We start from the raw sequence: 20,514 nt of genomic DNA on the forward strand, positions 1-20,514 counted from the left end.
GAGGTATAGCGTAAAGGCTGGAGACTAACGGGGTTCTCGCGGCTGACGCAAATAAGTTTGCGCGTCCTGTTGGCGTATTTTCATCACGAGAGAAGTGACTCATTTAGAGAAAGAATAAGACACTTAAAGAATATCACTGCAAGGGGCAAATATGCCATTACGAGCCATCAGGTCTTGTAGTAAGAGAAGGAGCTCTTGGATTGTGCTATTGTAAGTGATGAGCAACTACGTTTGAAAACTGCTGACGCCACGAAGATAGGAACCAGACGAAACTACTGGAGCCGACTTGATTATTCACCGCTCATTTCTTTCGGAGGGGGATCCTTGATGTGATTCCTGACATGTCGTTGACTTCATAAATTGTCCCTTGAGCTTTATCACATCGAGCCGCGGCAAAAACTCCGCCCCCGACTCTGATTGTTGATCACCTGCTGTGTCGTGTCAACGGACCGACGGATCACCTCCTTTACTCTATTCACATCAGGGTATATCTTGTGCTCATGGGGTGGAATTGCTAAGCTATCTTCTGCCTGCGGAAGGTTACGCGGACTCGTGGAGCTGAGTGACTCACGGTGATGCTAAGTAGGAAGTTGAGGGAAGATTCTCCGAAGAAATGGGTTGCGAGGCGTCCTTTAGAATTTTGAATTTCGTTGACACGAAATTCTGAGCTGCGAACCTAGGAGAATAAGGAAATTCGGCCAGCAACGAAGCTTTGATACCCGAGTCTTTTTTATCAATGAAATTGCCCCCCTGAAATCTTACTTGTCGATCCAGTTGCCATGATCTATATAACTATGCGTCTTTCAAGCTCTTTTCTTATCCCTTGACCAAGTTGACAGAGAACGATATCAATCAAAACTCCCCGCATGCTAAGGGATCGAAAGAATTGGAAACCTTCGTCCAGTATGTAAGTTTTGTTGTTCTGATCAGTGATCATATAGCCCCCAGCTCCTGATTCAGTGGACAGGGAGGAAATCCTTCGCCTCTGGTCGCCTTCCTCGTCCTGATACATTAGCCTCACAGAGACTACCATTGATTACAAGATATAGTACGAGAGGAAACGCCGTACAACTTGTACGGGGGACCTTTGGCTCCAGAGCTCCTCCGGGGGGTTGTTGGCTCTCACCTTGATAAGGTAGTTAATAAAGCAGAAAGTGTTGATCTGACATGTTGGCCTTTGCTAAGGCAAATTGATGAAGCATCTGTCCTTTGAGCATTTGATTCGAATTTGCATCATTTTCGTGATATTTTATGACCATACACTTTCAGGCTTCAACTGTTTTTCTGTCCAACTTTCTCACAGCGTTGGAAGCAAAAGTGCTTCTCTATGACAAGCCTAGACTCCCTACAAGCTACCCAGAAGCCGCCATCTCGTGAATAGATGGACTAGTATTGACATTATGGACAAGAGTTCAGTCGACCGGTGATCAAGACGCACTATCAGGTTCATGGCGTATGAGGCTACAGCGATTGCTGGGAACCAAGGAAATGTACTCCTGGTTGGCTTGGTCAGATTTTCAACCTGCAGGCATTAGCTCTGATTTCTTAGACGAGATTTTAAAAGACAGGCAAAGACTGCGAGTATTTGAGTCAAGGTTCAGAATTTGAAAGCAGTTGGCGTAAGATACGAAATGGAGCGTGAGTTCTGAAAGATGTGGAGGAAGTGAGTTGGAATGAGAAGGAGAGGCAACGAACTAGAAAATAGAACTGATCGATGTTCTGATACAGGGAGTAAAGCATGTCTTCTGGAGTGGCCATGATAAAAAATACAATATCCCTGACGTATTTATTGAATTGGCTAACAAGTCGACCTACTGAGGCGTATGTCAAATTTCATCAAAACGCATGAAGTTGACATCTATGAGAGCTCATTCTTCAAGCTTTCATACTGAAGTTCTGTAGCTAGAGCCTAATGCCCCAGATCTGCCTCTGTTAGATATCACTGTGAAATGTCGAAGCTTTTCATGGCTGTGAAACCCTTGGGTTGTTGCGGATGAGATTGTCACAAACCTCCAGAGAGAAAAACGTGGTCTCGGAATGAAAATTGAACCTGTTTTAAGTTTAGAACAAGCTTATAATTAGGTTACTAGAACGTGGGTAGTGATATGATCTACATGAACTAAGTGAATGCCACTCAAGAACTTTTTAGCTTAGTATAACTAGGTAGCACGAGGTACCCATCGTTTTAGTGTCATTCTAATTATAAACACCTTCCAAAGTGCCACGAACGCGTATGGGAGAGTCAGTGCTGAGTGCTGATGGCGACAGAGGTGAAGTCGGAGCGCCAGTACCGTTAGCAGATGAAGCTACAATAAGAAAGTGCCTGTTGCGGTACTGTCTGCAGACTCAAGGCATTGTCTCTATTTCACTGCCTCAGATTGCCCTTCGGCAAAAAAAAACAAAAAACGTTGAGGCTTTTTGTGAAGAATAGGGCCCAAGTCTTGATTGAAGCCGTTCGCAGTTCGCTTGGAGGAATGTTCACTCGACTGAGCTGGGTATAGCTAAATGCCCTGGTACAGCCGATTTATGAAATTGTCATATCGTTGAGACACGCCTAAGGATGATGCGGTTGAACAAGATAAGTGATGTCAATTTATGGAAGCAAATATACTAACAATCTCAACGATAACTAGCTATTATACAGCGTGTGTAGATACAAGTACAGATACGGGTACAGATACAGATACAGATACAGATACAGATACAGATACAGATACAGACACAGACATAGGAAACGAATTCGTGTCAAAACCTCTTGGTCTGAGACTCGAGGAACTGACAGTGGACACATAGGAAACGAATTCGGGTCGTGACCTCTTAGAGAGTCCGACTGTAAACAGACATAGGAAAAGTATTAGGTGTCGAGACCCTACTCGTCTTGGCTTTATAGGGTCTGACTGTCGATACATCTTGCACCATCGTTCCAGGATGACGATGGACCTGTTGCCAGGAACTTTGGAGTTCCAATCGAAGGGGCGATAGGGAACTTCCAAATCTGACCGCTGGTGTTCTCTGAACCGTAGAGGTTTCCGTCTTGCGAGGCATAGGCAGCTCCCCATACGTTCTGACCAGCAATCATACCGAAGCCCTGAATAGTCGTCCATGTGTATGTCGTACGGCTGAACTTGCATAGCGTGGATGTCTTGCCCTGGTCGTCGTACATGATGGAGTACATGAAGTCGCCTCCTCCAGGGACGAAGGCCCAATCGGCAGAGTTGAGAGGGTTCTTAGCGGTGCCGCTCATGAGAATCTTGCCGTAAGTGGATGAGCCAGGCATGAGATCGATACACCACCAGCCTTCTCCCTGGTTCGAGATCCAGAAGCGACCTTGGTTATCGATATCACCCATCTGAACGAGACGATCATTGGTACGAGTACCGAGCAGTGTCCAACCACCGTCGCCACCAATTCGGATAACTTGAGAACCCGTATCATCCATGTGCATACCGTAGATGTAGTTGTCGAAACGGTTGTAACCGATGGCATTGATCCAACCACCAGGACCGACATCACTCTTGATAAGAGTCGTCTTACCAGACGTGATCTCGACACGGTAGAGAGCCGTCTTCTGCATGAGATAACCGTATACATCACAATTGAAGGAGACAGTGGCTGCCGGCGCAGTAGTTGTAGTGCTGCTGGTGGTGAGCGGCCTGGAAGATGTAGTAGATGTAGTAGATCGGGGAGCTGGGGTTGCGATGACCACGGTGGCAGGGTCGCCAGGCTCACCCGGAGCATGAGTGGAGGTAACAGGGGTAGAGATTGTAGTGCCACCGTTTGTAGTGATTGTGACTGTGCGACTCGGTGGCATCTCGACGATGACGGTACCAGGATCGCCAGGTTGGCCAGGCGGTGAATATGTAGTGTATCTTGCAGTGAGCGTTGTCGGTCCAGCTGTAGTGACCGTGACGTTGTAAGGAGGGGGATATTGCACGATGACAGTATCGGGATCGCCTTGAGTTTGTGCAGGCGCAAAGACAGTAGTAGGTCGGGTAATAGTGCTGGCTGTTTGTGTCGTCGTGACAGTGTATTTGGGAGGTACCCGCACAATGAAGGTACCTGGGTCGCCTTGGGTAGCTGGCGGTGCGTAAGTTGTTGTAAGCCGGGAAATAGTTGAGACAGTGGTTGTGGTAGTGACATTATACTCAGGAGGTACCCGGACCCAGACGGTTCCGGGGTCACCTTGTGTAGCAGGGGCTGAGTATGCAGTTGTAAGTCGGGATATGGTTGAAACAGTCTGCGTTGACGTGACGTTATACGAAGGGGGCATTTGCACAACAATAGTACCTGGATCTCCCTGTGTAGCTGGGGGGTTATACGCAGTAGCCACGCGAGAGATAGTTGAAACTGTTTGTGTTGTTGTGACATTGTACTGTGGTGGCATCTGCACCACAACTGTACCTGGATCTCCCTGAGTAGCCGGGGCCACATATCTGGTTGCAGGTCGAGATATCGTGGGAACAGTCTCAGTGGTAGTGACATTACGGTCAGGGGGAACCTGCACAATGAAGGTTCCGGGATCACCCTGTGTAGCTGGAGGAGCATATGTTGTAGACATACGAGTGATTGTGGGGACGGTCTGAGTGGTTGTCACATTATATGCAGGCGGCAGCCTTACCCAGATGGTGCCTGGATCACCTTGTGTACCAGGCGCAGAATAGGTGGTATATGCTCTCGAAATCGTACTGACAGTTGAAGTGACGGTGACGTTGTACTCCGGCGGTACGTCCACGTAGATGGTTCCAGGGTCTCCTTGTGTGGCAGCAGGACCATATGTTGTCCTCACACGACTGATAGTGGTGATTGTGTGGGTAACTGTCACGTTGTAGTCCATTGGGACCTGGACCAGGACCGTGTTAGGGTCTCCCTGAGTGGCAGCTGGATAGTATGATGTTCTGACCCGACTGATCGTGCTGACTGTTTGAGTAGTAGTGACATTGTAGTCAACGGGCACCTGCACAAGGACTGTATTAGGGTCACCTTGAACAGAGGCAGGGTTGTATGTCGTTCTAGCTCGGCTGATTGTGCTGACAGTTTGAGTGGTTGTTACGTTATAGTCAACTGGGACCTGAACCAAAACTGTTCCAGGGTCGCCTTGAGTTGCACCCGGGTTATAGGTGGTCCTAACCCGCGTGATCGCACTGTTGGTTTGGGTGGTGGTCACGTTGTAGTCAACAGGGACCTCAATGAGTACGGTATTGGGATCACCCTGAGTGCCCGCTGGCATATAGGTGGTCCTAATGCGACTAATTGCACTGTTGGTCTGGGTTGTCGTCACATTGGAATCCGGTGGGACTTCAATGAGAACCGTGTTCGGGTCGCCCTTAGTGGCAGCAGGCATATATGTGGTCCTGACCCGAGTGATCGCACTGTTGGTTTCCGTCGTTGTCAGAGTGTAATCAGGAGGAACTTGAATGAGAACCGTATTAGGATCTCCTTGGGTGCCGGCAGGATAGTATGATGTCCTGACCCTGTTGATCGTGCTGATGGTTTCGGTTGATGTGACATTATAATCCGGCGGAACCTCAACGAGCACCGTATTGGGATCGCCCTGTGTTGCAGCAGTCATGTATGAGGTCCTGGCACGGCTGATACCACTGTTGGTCTCGGTGGTTGTGACGGTATAGTCAGGAGGAACCTGGATAAGGACCGTGTTGGGGTCACCCTGCGTCGCTGCAGTCATATAAGTAGTTCGGATACGGCTGATACCACTGTTGGTTTCAGTAGTTGTGACAGTGTAATCAGGAGGAACTTGGACAAGGACGGTATTAGGGTCACCCTGAGTACCAGCAGGCATATAAGTCGTCCTGACCCTGTTGATCGAACTGACAGTCTCCGTGGATGTGACATTGTAGTCCGGGGGGACCTCGATAAGAACCGTGTTGGCATCACCCTGCGTCGCGGCAGTCATGTAAGTAGTTCGGACTCGAGTAATCGAAGTGACAGTCTCGGTTGTTGTGATAGTGTAGTCAGGGGGAATCTCAACAAGGACGGTATTTGGGTCACCTTGCGTACCAGCAGGCATATAGGTAGTCCTAACCCTGTTGATCGCACTGTTCAACTCAGTGGTTGTGACGTTGTAGTCAACTGGAACCTCGACTAGGATAGTGCCTGGGTCGCCTTCGGTTGCAGCTGGATTGAAGGTTGTGCGGACACGACTGATAGTGCTGACAGTCTCAGTTGTAGTGACGTTATACTCCGGCGGCAGATCAACATAAACGGTGCCAGGATCACCCACGGCTGCAGGGCTTGCAAAGCGTGTGGCAGGGCGGCTGATGGTGGGGACTGTTGATGAGACCGTGACATTGGAATCAGGGGGGAGCTCAACAATGATAGTGCCAGGATCGCCCTGAGTTCCAGCTGGAGCAAAGGTGGTTGAAGGCTTTGTGATGGTCTCGATGGTCGTGGTGATAGTGACGTTGTATTCCGGCGGGAGATCAACATACACGGTACCGGGATCTCCAACTGTGCCTGGACGAGAGTAACGGGTTGTGGGTCTCGAGATCGTAGAGATAGTTTGAGTTGTTGTGACGTTAGAGTCAGGCGGAAGCTCGACGATTATAGTGCCCGGGTCTCCTTGGGTACCTGCTGGGGCAAAAGTAGTTGAAGGTCTTGTAATTGTGTCGACGGTAGTCGTGATGGTAACATTGTATTCCGGCGGCAAGTCAACGAAAATAGTGCCGGGATCGCCAATAGTATCCGGCTTCGAGTATCTAGTGACCGGTCTGCTGATGGTCTCAACGGTTTGAGTCGTCGTGACGTTATACTCGGGCGGCATTTCGATAATGATGGTGCCAGGATCGCCTTGAGTAGCAGCAGGAGCAAATGTCGTGGACTGTCTCGTGATTGTGGGGACTGTTGTGGTTACAGTGACATTGTATTCCGGCGGAAGGTCAACGTAAATAGTGTTGGGGTCGCCGACAGTACCGGCCTTGGAGTAGCGAGTGACTGGTCTGCTGATTGTCTCAACAGTCTGTGTTGTAGTCACATTATACTCAGGAGGCATCTCAATGATGACAGTACCAGGATCTCCTTGGGTAGCACCAGAAGCAAAGCTTGTGCTCTGTCTTGTGATGCTGTAGATCGTGGTTGTGACAGTGACGTTGTACTCGGGTGGTAGATCGAGATACACAGTGCCAGGATCGCCAATCTCAGCAGGGCTGGAGTACCGAGTGACTGGCCTACTGATTGTTTCAATTGTCTGAGTTGTGGTGACGTTGTACTCAGGGGGCATCTGGACGAGCACGGTGCCTGCATCGCCTTCAGTAGCAGGGGGTTCAAACGTTGTGCTTGGTCGAGTGATTGTACTGACAGTTGTGGTCATTGTCACATTGTGGTTCGGGGGCACATCGATATAGACAGTGCCTGGATCACCCTTCGTGGCAGCGGGCACAAACCGAGTGGCTGGGCGTGTGATCGTGGGCACGACATCAACGATAGTAGTGTTGGTGTCCGGAGGCTCTTGTACAACGACTGTGCCGGGGTCTCCTCGATTGGCAGGAGGCATATATGTTGTTCTGACCCGGGTGATTGTGCTGACCTCTTCCGTAGTGGTGACATTCCTATCAGGAGGCAATTCGATGATAATAGTACCCGGATCGCCCCTGTTTGCGGGCGGAGAATAGGTTGTATACGGAGCAGTCAGTGTAGCGATCTCGGTCGTTCTAGTCACGTTCCTGTCAGGCGGGAGTCGCACAATAACAGTGCCGGGATCACCGCGGTTGCCCGGTGGTGAATAAGTAGTATAGGCCTCGGTCAACGTAGGGACCTCTTCCGTGGTAGTCACGTTACGATCAGGAGGCAATTCAATGATAATTGTGCCTGGATCGCCCTTGCTTCCTGGCGGAGAATAAGCCGTGTAGGGAGCAGTGAGGCTAGAGATCTCGGTAGTGATCGTGACGTTGCGGTCTGGAGGCAATTCCACGATAATGGTGCCGGGATCGCCTGGAGATCCTGGAGCAGAATATGTTGTATACGGAGCGGTGCGAGTGGGTACTTCAGTTGTAATAGTGACATTCCTATCAGGTGGCATTTCCACGATGACAGTTCCTGGATCGCCCTTATTGGCAGGGGCTGCATAGGTAGTATACGGAGCAGTGAGACTAGCCACCTCGGTCGTGACCGTAACATTCCTGTCAAAAGGCATCTCGACGATGATAGTACCCGGATCTCCTTTGTTGGCCGGCGCTGAGTATGTTGTAAAAGGGGCAGTCCGGCTCGCGACTTCGGTCGTGATGGTGACGTTGCGACTAGGAGGCAATTCAACAAGAACAGTGCCAGGATCTCCCTGGGAACCGGGAGGATAGTAGGTGGTATAAGGCGCTGTTCGTGAATCCACCTCAGTTGTGATGGTAATATTGGAATCTGGGGGTAGCTCGATATATACTGTACCAGGATCTCCACGGTTCGCAGGCGCCGAGTACCTTGTATAGGGGGAGGTGATAGTGCTGATGACTTCAGTGACAGTCACGTTGTGGTCGGGGGGCAACTCGATAACGACAGTGCCGGGATCGCCAGGCGAGCCAGGAGAAGAATATTTTGTGTAAGGAGCCGTGATAGTGCTGACCACCTCTGTGATGGTCACATTTCGATCAGGTGGTATTCCAACGATGATAGTTCCCGGATCATCTTCAGCACCGGCCGGTGAGTAGGTAGTGTAGATCGCCGTAATGGTGCTGATAGTCTGGGTCATTGTCACATTGGAAGGAGTGGCAGAACCGGGGGTCTCGATGATTACCGTACCGTTGTCGCCACGGTTCGCAGGAGGTATGTATGAAGTGACAGGACCAGTCATCGTTCGTGGGCCAGGCCTGTAGACAGTGACGTTTTGTCCAGGATCATCGGTAGTGGGTAGATCTTGAGAAGTCGACACAACTCTCTGGTTCGGCATGATGATGGCGATGGTACCTGGGTCACCAGGGGCGCCAGGAGGGTTATACCTGGTGACAATATCTGTTGCAGCGTCCGTAGAGTCAGCGTCACTGGTGACGGTAACATTATAGTCAGGGGTTTCAACAATAATGGTGCCGGGGTCGCCAGGTCCATCGGCAGGCGAGTAGGTTGTGAATGGCGCCGTGATTGTTGAAGCACCACGAGTCGTCGTCACATTGTAAGGACCAAGAGGTGTCTCGATGATAACGGTGCCCGGATCACCGGGAGTTCCAGGTGGGGCATACGATGAACGCAAGGTTGTGACGGTTCTTGGTGCTTCTCGTGTGATGGTGACATTGTAATCAGGTGTCTCTACAATGACTGTACCGGGATCTCCAGGTGTAGCTGGCGGCGAGTACGTTGTGAAAGGGGCCGTGATCGAGGCACCACGAGTAACAGTAACATTGTAGTCGGGTGTCTCAACAATAACGGTGCCGGGATCACCAGGAGCACCTGGAGGCGAGTAGGTGGTATGTATACTTGTAATCGAAGCGGGAGCTGCCCTTGTGATGGTGACGTTATAGGCATTGTTTGGTGTCTCGACGATGACAGTTCCTGGATCACCTGGAGTGCCTGGAGGATTGTATGTCGTCCGTACATCAGTAATCGAAGCTGGTGCCTCTCGGGTAATGGTAACATTATAATCTGGCGTCTCGACGATAATGGTGCCTGGATCTCCTGAGGCGCCGGGAGGCGAGTACGTGGTATAGGGGGCTGTAATCGAGGCGCCACGAGTGATGGTCACGTTGTAGTCGTTGTTTGGAGTTTCAATGATTACAGTGCCAGGATCGCCGGGAGTTCCTGGAGGAGCGTAGCTTGTGCGGAGACTTGTGATCGATGCGGGCGCCTCACGGGTAATGGTGACATTATAATCAGGCGTCTCGATGATGACAGTACCTGGGTCGCCGGGCGTTGCAGGAGGCGAGTAGGTTGTGATTGTGGTTGTGATATCAGTAGGGGCTGCCCTCGTAATGGTGACATTGTAGTCTGGAATCTCAATGATGATGGTTCCTGGATCAGCTTTTTGAGCTGGGGGTGAGTAGGTAGTGAACCTTGTGGTAACACCACTGGGTGCTGTCCTTGTGATCGTCACATTTCCGTGTTCAGCCAAAGCCTGATCTAAGTAAACACTAGTTTGCGAGAGAACCGTTCCTGGCTCAGTACCGCTAGGGGGAATAATGATGACATTGGTTTCCGCGCCGGTGGTACCTGCGTCACTTCCGGCGTCGGAGTTGGACCCGGTACGTGTTGAGGGATCTCCAGGAATAGTGACTGTCGCACTGATGGTAACATAACTGTCAGTATCCGGTGCATCAGCGGATGACTCTCCCGATGTATCCACAGGTGTGTAGATGATCTGTGTTCCGGGGGTTCCATCAGTGGCGGGGATAATCTGTGTGACATTCTCGCTAGCATCAGCGAACCTGGTGTTCGGTTCAATGACTGTAAAGTCATCGTTGGTATCGCTCGGAGTCAAGGTGAGTGCATCGGGGTTGCTCGAAGCAGGTGTTGTAATGCCCCTGGCCGAATCGTCAGTGGTGGGCACTGCCGACACTGAGGCGGGACCAGTAGGAACTGGAGGAGGAGTCTCAATGAGCACGGTTCCGGGATCTCCAGGGGACCCAGGAGGGTAGTAGGTAGTGTATGGTGCAGTAAGAGAATCAGGGCCGTCAGTGTAAATAGTCACGTTTCTGCCTTCCTCAGAGGTAGACTCAGCATCAGTGGCCACCGTCTGAATGAAAACAGTTCCTGGCTGGCCTGGTGTTTGTGGGGGCGCGTAACTAGTGATGGGAGTCTTGACACCCGGGGGAGCCAAGGTGTAGAGTGTAACATTGGTGCCTGGTGCCTCAGATGTAGTCTCAGAAACGGGGGCTGGCGTCTCGATGATAATCGTTCCAGGCTGCCCAGGCGTACTTGGCGGCTCGTACGAGGTCACAGGGGCGGTGATGACTCCTGGGCCAGGATACTGACGCACGATGGTGATGTTGGGGCTATTGTCACTAGGCGGGATCGTGACAGGCGGGGGAGCAGTAGCCTCCGCCTGAGTCTCAACGATGATAGTACCAGTTCCAGAGACAGGAGCAATGGTTGTGACAGTAATTGGCGCCGTAAGCTGACCAGTGCCAGTGTAAATGGTGTAGACGGTAACATAAACATCCTCGGGTGCCGAGGTAGCTGCGGCTTCAGGTGCTGGTGTTTCAATGATAACAGTACCTGGGTTGCCACCAGATGGGGAGATGGTCGTAACCGTGACGGGCGCTGTTATCATAGGGGTTCCTGTGTAAGGCCTGAAGACCGTCACGTAGCTATCGTCTCCAGCAGGAATAGTCAGAGGAGGGTTCGCTCCCTTGTTTGCGGTTTGCGGACCCGGTGTCTCAATGATGACAGTACCTGGCTGATCACCCTGGGGAGGAATGGTTGTGACGGTAACTTCGCCTGTAATCTCTCCTGTACCAGTGTAAGGCTCATAGATGGTGGTATATGAGGGAGCTGGTGTCGAGGTAACAGGAGGCTCAGATCCTGGTGTCTCTATGATCACGGTTCCTGGCTGGTCCCCTTGAGGCTCGATTGTCGTGATTGTGATCGGTGCAGTGATCTGGTCAGCACCAGTATGTGGTCTATATACTGTCACATATGAGGGCTGAGGAGCAGGTTCTGGTGAAGAGGTCACTGCTGGCTCAGAGCCAGGTGTCTCAATGATCACAGTTCCTGGTTGGTCTCCTTGAGGCTCAATGGTGGTGATGGTAACTGGTGCAGTGATCTGATCAGCGCCTGTGTGTGGTCGATAGACTGTCACGTATGAAGGTTCAGGCGCAGGGGCTGATGTGACTGGAGGTGCGGATCCAGGCGTTTCGATGATGACGGTTCCAGGCTGATCCCCGGATGGTTCGATAGTGGTCAGTGTAACTGGAGCTGTTATCTGATCTGTACCAGTGTATGGCTGATAGATCGTGATATACGAAGGCTCAGCAGCTGGGGTTGAAGTAACAGAGGGCTCCGAGCCAGGGGTTTCAATGATAACCGTGCCTGGCTGATCCCCTTGGGGAGAGATAGTTGTAAGTGTAACAGGCTCAGTGATTCTATCAGGTCCAGTATGTGGCTGATAGATTGTGATATAGGAGGGTTCAGGCGTAGGTCCTGAAGTTACAGAGGGTTCTACACCTGGTGTCTCAATGATCACGGTACCTGGCTGATCGCCTTGGGGGGGGATGGTTGTGATAGTGACGGGCTCAGTAATTCTGTCGAGCCCAGTATGGGGCTGATACGCTGTAACATAAGATGGCTCAGGGGCCGGCGTCGACGTGATGGCAGGCTCCGAACCTGGTGTTTCGATGACAACAGTGCCCGGCTGATCTCCCTGTGGAGGGATGGTTGTGACAGTAACAGGGGCAGTAATTCTGTCTGGGCCAGAATGAGGCTGGTAAACCGTAACATAGGAAGGCTGTGCAGCACTGGTGGACACGACTCGCTGGGCAGGAGTATCAAAGATAATGGTGCCGGGCTGGTCACCTTGTGGCTCAATAGTAGTCTTGATGAAAGGCTCAGTGATATCATCGGTGCCGGAGTACTCCTCATAAAGTGTCGTGTATGTTGGAGCAGGAGGCGATGTAGTGACAGGAGGTTCTGCGCCAGGGGTTTCGACCACAATCGTACCTGGCTGGTCACCAGATGGGGCGATGGTCGAAACCGTAACAGGCGCAGTGATTCTGTCGATACCAGTGTGAGGGCGATAAATCGTGACAAATGGGGCCTGGGTCTCGATGACAACAGTTCCGGGTTGGTTCCCTGAGGGAGGAATGGTAGTAGCTGTGATTGGCGCAGTGATTTGATCGGTTCCAGTGTAAGAAATAGTTGTCGTGACATACGAAGGGGGCGTGGCAATGACAACGGTGCCAGGCTGGTCGCCTTGAGGGGGAACCGTTGTGAGAGCTGTAGGCCCAGTAATCGAATCGGTGCCAGTGTAAAGCACCGTTGTTGTGACATAAGATCCGGGAGTTCCCACAACGACCGTGCCCGGTTGATCACCTTGTGGTGGAATGGTTGTAAACGCTGTGGGGCCAGTAATCGAGTCAGATCCGGTATACAGAACAGTCGTTGTGACGTATGATCCTGGTGTTCCAATAACAACAGTTCCAGGCTGTCCACCCTGAGGAGGAATCGTTGTGAGGGCAGTCGGCGCTGTGATTACACCTGTTCCAGTATAAAGTGTTGAAACTGTCACGAAAGGACCTTGTGTCTCAACAATGACAGTACCAGGTTGATCTCCTTGAGGGGGGATCGTAGTGACGGTAGTGGGCTCGCTGAGTATCTCTGTTCCGGTGTACAGAGTAGTGATAGTGATGTACGATGGCGCAGGTGGTGTAGTTGTGACAGCAGGGGCCGCGCCAGGAGTCTCGATGATGATCGTGCCAGGCTGTTCTCCTGTGGGAGCAATGGTCGAGACAGTGACTGGACCGGTGATCTGATCTGGCCCTGTATGCGGACGATAGACAGTCACAAACGGAGCCTGTGTTTCAACGATGACAGTTCCCGGCTGGTCACCTTGGGGAGAGACAGTAGTAACAATAGGTACGTTAATCTGATCAGTGCCAGTATAGGGAACCGTCGTTGTCACATAAGAAGGAGGTACGGAAGAGGAGGTCATAGCGGCCACTTGTTGGCCAGGCGTCTCAATAATGACAGTTCCAGGCTGGTCGCCCTGAGGGGGAATAGTGCTCGTTATAGCCTCTGTGATCTGATCTGTACCTGTGTAAAGCCTGGTGATGGTCACATATGAAGCAGGACCAGGCGTTGAGGTTACCGGCCGCAATTGCTGGCCTGGAGTCTCAATGATCACAGTACCGGGCTGATCACCTTGGGGAGGTATAGTGGTCGTGACTGGTTCTGTAATCTGGTCTGTCCCAGTGTAGAGTCTAGTGATAGTTACGTAAGTAGCAGGGGGAGGGGTGGTCGTCACAGGAGGCGCTTGCTGTCCTGGAGTCTCAATGATAACTGTACCGGGCTGGCCGTTGGTCGGCTCAATAGTCGTGACAGTGACAGGTTCTGTGATCCTGTCTGCTCCTGTGTAAGGTCGGTAAACCGTAACATAGGTGGCAAGAGGTCCAGCGGAGGTTGTGACAGGAGGCAAATCTTGATCAGGTGTCTCAATGATAACTGTTCCCGGCTGATCTCCTGAAGGCTCAATGGTTGTGACAGTGACGGGTGCAGTGATGCGGTCTGCCCCGGTGTGAGGGCGATAGACCGTAACATAAGTTGCTTGAGGAGGAGCGCTCGTTGCTGAATCAACAGGAGCCGGGGTAGAGGAAGGCTCAGACTCAACAGGAGTTTCAATGATGACCGTGCCGGGCTGGCCATTGGCGGGCGCGATAGTTGTAATCGTGACAGGGCCAGTAATCACATCAGTACCCGTATGAGGTCGGAACACAGTAATGTAAGACTCATTAGGGCCAGCGGGCAAGGTCACTGTTGGATTAGAGCCAGGAGTTTCCGGTTCAGGAGTCTCAATGATAACTGTTCCGGGCTGGCCACCTGAAGGTGCAATAGTACTAACGGTGACAGGTGCAGTGATGACCCCAGTACCTGTGTATGGTCTGTAGACAGTAACATATTGATCGCCTGGGCCAGGATCGAGGGTAACCGGAGGCTGGGCAACCTTCGTGTTGACATCTGGAGTAGGTGTCTCGATGACAACAGTTCCTGGGTTCCCGTTTGAGGGCTCGATAGTTGTAACCGTGATAGGCTGATCAATATTTCCTGGTCCAGGATATGGACGATATTCGGTGACATAGGTACTGCCAGGGCTTGCAGGGGCAGTGCTAGGTGCATTAGTATCCTGGGCCGCGGAAGTCTCGATAATGATTGTTCCCGGCTGTCCATTTACGCCTGGGATAGTAGTTACGGTCACAGGTGCCATAATGACAGCAGTTCCTGTATGTGGTCTATAGACAGTGATGTAGGAGCTGTCCGGACCGGGTGGAATAGTCACAGGTGCAGCCTCGGTAGATTCATCTGTCGACGTTGCCGCCTGAGGTACTGGTGTCTCAATAATGATGGTTCCGGGCTGACCGTTAACTCCTTCAATAGTAGTAACCGTCACAGGTGCCGTGATAATATCTGTACCCGTATGAGGTCTATAAACCGTCACGTACGAATTTCCGGGTCCTGGTGGAATGGTGACAGGCGCAGCATCACTAGTTGTGGTCGTTGGATCCTGAGGCACAGGTGTCTCGACGATGATGGTTCCTGGTTGACCATTAGAGGGAGGAATGGTAGAGACAGTGATAGCCGCTGTAATGAGACCAGTGCCAGTGTATGGCCGAAAGACCGTGATATAACCATCAGTTCCCTGAGTAGAAGTAACTTCGGGTGCTAATGTGGTCTCCGGCGCGGCTTGAGGCCCAGGTGTCTCAATGATGACCGTTCCAGGCTGGCCATTAGTTGGTGCTACAGTTCCAACGGTAAGAGGGGCTGTGATTGTTCCAGGTCCTGGGTAAGGTCTGTATACAGTCACATAGCCAGCGTTGTCAGCGGGAATGGTGACAGCAGAAGCTGTGGTCTGGGGCTCATCAGATGAGGAAGAAGTTGGAGCCTCAGGAGCAGGTGTCTCGATGATCACAGTTCCAGGGTGACCATTAGTCGGCGCAATAGTGGTCACAGTGACTGGGGCTGTGATAACACCAGGACCGAGATACGGGCGGTAGACTGTCACGTATCCGTCTTGACCTTGGGGAATGGTGACAGGCGGGCTGTCTGTGGTTGTAGGCTGGGCCTCTGACTGAGACTCGGGCGCTGGCGTCTCAATGATCACGGTGCCAGGCTGTCCTCCTGAAGGTGCAATGCTAGTGACAGTAATTGGCGCAGTGATCGGAGATCCAGTGTGTGGCCTATAGACAGTGACATAGTTGTTGTTGTCAGCCGGAATGGTAACTGGCGACGAAGAAGTTGGCGACGGGGCAAACTTGGTGTTGACCTCTAGTGTAGGTGTCTCGATGATGATCGTGCCTGGCTGGTCACCTGTGGGAGTCGCAGCAGTAATAGTGATAGGTTGATCAATGTTGCCGGGGCCAGGGTAGGGTTTATATACCGTGACATATGGGTTGTTGCTTCCAGTGGGAACAGTAACTGGGCCTGTCTGGGTGGCAGTATTGGCATCAGGATTAGGAGTCTCGATGATAATTGTACCGGGCTGTCCAGAAACAGGGGCTTGAGTGTATGTGATGGGAGATGTAATCTGGCCAGGGCCGGGATACGGTCGGTAGATTGTCACATAAGAACCAGTCGGATCAGGAGGGATGGTAATAGGAGGAGTAGAACCATCAGTAGTTTGCGTTGTTGGAGTCGGCGTTTCTGTTGGCTGAGTCTCGATAAACACCGTACCAGGCTGGCCGTTGGAAGGAGCCTGAGTCAGGGTTATTGGTGCAGTGATCGTTCCAGGACCTGGGTAGGGCCTGTAGACTGTCACGTAGGTATCGGCACTAGAGCTCACTGGGACAGGAGTCTCAATAAGGACTGTTCCAGGCTGGCCATTAGATGGCGTCTTGGTAATAGTGATAGGTGCGGTGATTACACCTGGTCCTGGGAAAGGGGTGTAAATGGTGATATAGTTATCCGTAGTAAGGGCAGAAGTCTGGGGCTGGGCCGTAGTCTCAGGAGCCGGTGTCGTGATAAACACAGTTCCTAGGCTGCCACCAGACGGTGCCTGAGTGCGGGTAATAGGTGCAGTAATAATACCAGGACCCGGGAAGGGCAGGAAAACGGTCACATATTGATCATCACCAGGTGTAGTGGTTGCCACATTCTGCTGATCAGTGGACAGCGGTGCTGGCGTTGTGATGAAAACGGTTCCGGGCTGGCCGTTAGCAGGGGGCTGAGTACTTGTGATAGGAGCAGTAATTACACCTGGGCCAGGGAAGGGCAGGAATACTGTCACATAGCCATCTGGTCCTTGGGAAGTGGAAGTCAACCCATTCATCTGCTTTGGTGTAGTGAATGCAGGAACAGGTGTAGTGATCCAAACAGTACCAGGCTGGCCATTGGCAGGCGGCTGGGTGCTTGTGATGGGTGCAGTGATCTCGCCTGGTCCTGGGTAAGGAACAAAAACTGTGACATAACCATCCGTTCCTTGAGACGTTGAAGTCAACCCGTTCATCTGCTTCGGTGTAGTGAACGCAGGGGCAGGTGTGGTAATGAAGACAGTACCAGGTTGGCCATTTGCGGGTGGCTGAGTCCTGGTGATGGGCGCAGTGATCTCGCCCGGTCCCGGATATGGGACAAAAACTGTCACATAGCCGTCTGTTCCAGAGGTAGTACTAGGAAGATTTGCCTCAGAAGTTGTAGCAGGTAGAGGGGCTGGCGTTGTAATAAAAACAGTTCCAGGATTTCCACCTGAAGGGGCCTGTGTCCTGGTATAGGACGTGGTAATGACACCAGGTCCAGGGAACGGAAGATACACAGTGACATAACCATCAGGTCCCTGAGTAGTAGTAGGATCTGGCAATGATGTAGTCGTGGGGGTGTCCGCAACAGGAGTCTGGATAATCACTGTACCCGGCTGCCCACTGGAAGGAGTGGCCTGCGTAACGGTAATGGGTGCCGTAATGATGCCTGGGCCGGGGAACGGTTCATAGACAGTGACATAGTTGTCGGTGCCAGAAACCGTTGAAGTGGGAGCGAACTTGACTGGTGGCGGTGTCTCTATGAAAACCGTGCCAGGATTTGTGCCAGATCCAGTGATTGTGGTAGTAAAGATGGCCGTAATAACACTCGTCCCGGTGTACTGTTCAGTAATCGTGACATATCCATCAGGGCCAGTCACCGTAACCATTGCAGTTGTGGGTTGAACCTTTATTGGAGGTGGAGTCTCAATAACAACTGCGGTAGATTGTTGACCTCCAGAAGCTGTCAAGGTGACGGTCTTCGTAACTGTGGTGCTGACATCTGATCCAGGAGTGTAGATAGTGGCAGTACCACCGGGGCCAGTGGCAGTGATTGTGAAGGGGCCTTGAGTCTCAATGATAACGGTTCCTGGCTGGCCATTCGAACCACTAATCGTTGTGACAGTGATAGGCTCAGAGATTGGGTCGCCTGTATGTGGTCGATATATGGTTGTGTATCCACCAGGGTTATCAGGTTGAACCGTCACGGTCGCACCAGGTTCAGTCTCAGTGACGGTGTCAGCTGGCGGAGCTGGAGTCTCAATGATGATGGTTCCAGGCTGTCCGTTTGAGGGAGACTGAGTGATGGTGATGGGGACGGTAATGGGGTCACCTGTATGAGGGCGGTAGATGGTGACATACGGGTTGTTCTTGCTGGGAGGGATGGTGATCGGTTGGCCACCCGCAGCAGGGGAAGTAACCGCATTCTGGCCTTTGGGGGTCTCAAGCGTTGGTATTGGTGTCTCAACGATGATAGTCCCCGGCTGGGTACCGCTGGGTTGGATGGTGATCGTGACCGGTGCGCTGATAGGGCTTCCACTATGTGGCCTATAGATAGTCACATAAGGGCTGTTACCTCCAGCAGGAATGGTAATAGGCCCACTTCCTGGTGCAGATGTGGTCGGATCAGGCGTCTCAATAATGATAGTGCCTGGTTGACCATTCGTACCTGGCTGGGTGAGCGTAATCGGAACCGAAATTGGATCACCGCTATGAGGTCGGAAAATAGTGACATATTGACCCGATCCAGCAGGAATGGTGAAAGGATCACCAGGGCCTCGAGTGATCTGTCCACCTCCAGACGGCACTGGAGTCTGGATGATGATTGTTCCAGGTTGGCCAGGAGCCCCAGTGATTGTGATTGTGTTAGGGGCTGTGACAGCATTGGATCCTGTAGGACCTTGAATAATGGTCACGAAAGAACCATCTTGACCAGGAGGAATTGTGATCTCGACATCGCCGGGTTGAGGGGCAGGAGTCTCGATAATAATAGTTCCTGGCTGACTACCAGATGGTGCGATCGTAATAGTATTGGGTGCAGTGATAACACTGTTTGGCTGTCTAACAATGGTGATATAACCACTGTTAGGGTCGGGTGGAAGCGTGATGACCTGCTGACCAGCGCGCACAGCTGGAGTCTCGATTATAATCGTTCCTGGATTGGTACCAGATGGAGGCACAGTATACGTAACAGGCTCAGTAATCTGGTCGGAACCCGCGTGGGGCCTCAAGATCGTAGAATAAGGGTTATCGCCGCTGGGTGGAATAACCTGCGGTTGGTTTTCGGGGAGATCACTATCTCCACCGGTGCCAGCTGAGCTCGAAGGTCCAGGCGTCTCAATGATGATTGTTCCATCATGGCCTGCCGAGGTTGGAACAAGGATTGTGACAGGAGTCGAAATAGCAGAAGCTCCTGTGTATTGCCTGAGAATCGTGGTGAAATGGCCACCGTCGCTTGGAGGAATCGTGACAGCACCACCGGGGTTCTGGTTACCTGGAGGGACCTGGACAACTACTGTGCCCTGATCGCCTCCAGAACCAACAATGGTGGAGACTCGAGCCTGGGTGATGTACTCAGTTCCGGTGTATGTTTGAATCACCAAAACATTGGATGTACTGCCTCCAGCGTTGCCACCAACGGCACCGCCAGCGCCAGCACCTCCAACACCAGGAGTGCTTGGTGGCACGTCTGCCCAAGGAGTCTGGATAACAACAGTCGCAGGGGCATTTCCGGCCGCCGGAATTGTCCTCGTAGCCTCGCCAGTAATGGCAACACCACTAGGCAACGCCGAAATAATCGTGGCTGTCGGGTTGTCGTTTGAAGGAGGGATTGTCAACGCGCCGGCCTGGCCAGATGAGAAAGAAGAATAAGCAGTACCAGGAACATCAACAAGAATAGTACCCGGGCTTGTTCCCGAGGGCTCGGCAATTGTGATTTCCTGGTTTGTAGTGGCATCGTTACCTCCAGTATAGGCCTGGATAATCCTCTCATAAGGATCATTACGGGTCGGAGCAAGCGTAATTCTTGGGTGTGGAAGGAGTGTCACGGGGAATAGTACTCCTCCGGGGCGGGTGTATGTCTCGACAGTAACTTGGCCCTGTATGACCTGAGTAACGGTGGCATCGTTATCGGCTGCATTCTGTTGCTTGTCGAGTAAACTCGCGTCGAAAGCTTGGCCATGATTTCCACCATTTCCAGCATCACCAGAACCTCCTGAATCTCCGTTGAGAGTAGTATAAGCATGTTGAATGAGAGTCTCCGCAAATCCTGTAGCAATGTTGACTGCGGCTTGGTCGATACCATCTTGTGCCTTGGCGGCGAGAAGGAGTGAAGAGGCTAGCAGCCCCCGTGACAACAACATGGTGTGAGTTGTCGTCGGAGACGCAGCTAGCAAATTAATTTGGTGTTGTAGAGAGTCCGTATGAGGCTTCAAGCTCCATTCTGAGGCATCCTCATCGTTTATAAGAACTCGAGAGACGGACACGATCACCCGGTACGCCTACACTGCCTCGTATGGCTCTCATCGCCCTGTCTGTTTTCGTCGCTGTAGTTCACAGAGCCGGTCTTTACGATGGGCTGTTCTCGCCCAGGTCCGCATTCCCAATCCATATTCCCAGGACGTTCTGGAGGAGCCAGGAATGTCGTCAT

General features: G+C 51.8%; 1 protein-coding gene across 1 annotated transcript; it reads right to left on the reverse strand.

Moving 5' to 3' along the window:
• Positions 1 to 2,884: 2,884 nt before the first annotated feature.
• On the reverse strand, positions 2,885 to 20,227 carry FPRO_03213 (uncharacterized protein; the record flags this gene model as incomplete). Its single annotated transcript, XM_031226600.1, has 2 exons — positions 2,885 to 10,451; positions 10,485 to 20,227. The coding sequence occupies 2 exons, from the start codon at positions 20,225 to 20,227 to the stop codon at positions 2,885 to 2,887; spliced, it is 17,310 nt and encodes a 5,769-aa protein (XP_031077120.1).
• Positions 20,228 to 20,514: the final 287 nt, after the last annotated feature.

This window comes from Fusarium proliferatum (assembly GCF_900067095.1).
Source record: "Fusarium proliferatum ET1 genome assembly, contig: FPRO_scaffold002, whole genome shotgun sequence".
In the NCBI taxonomy this organism is placed as follows: domain Eukaryota; kingdom Fungi; phylum Ascomycota; class Sordariomycetes; order Hypocreales; family Nectriaceae; genus Fusarium; species Fusarium proliferatum.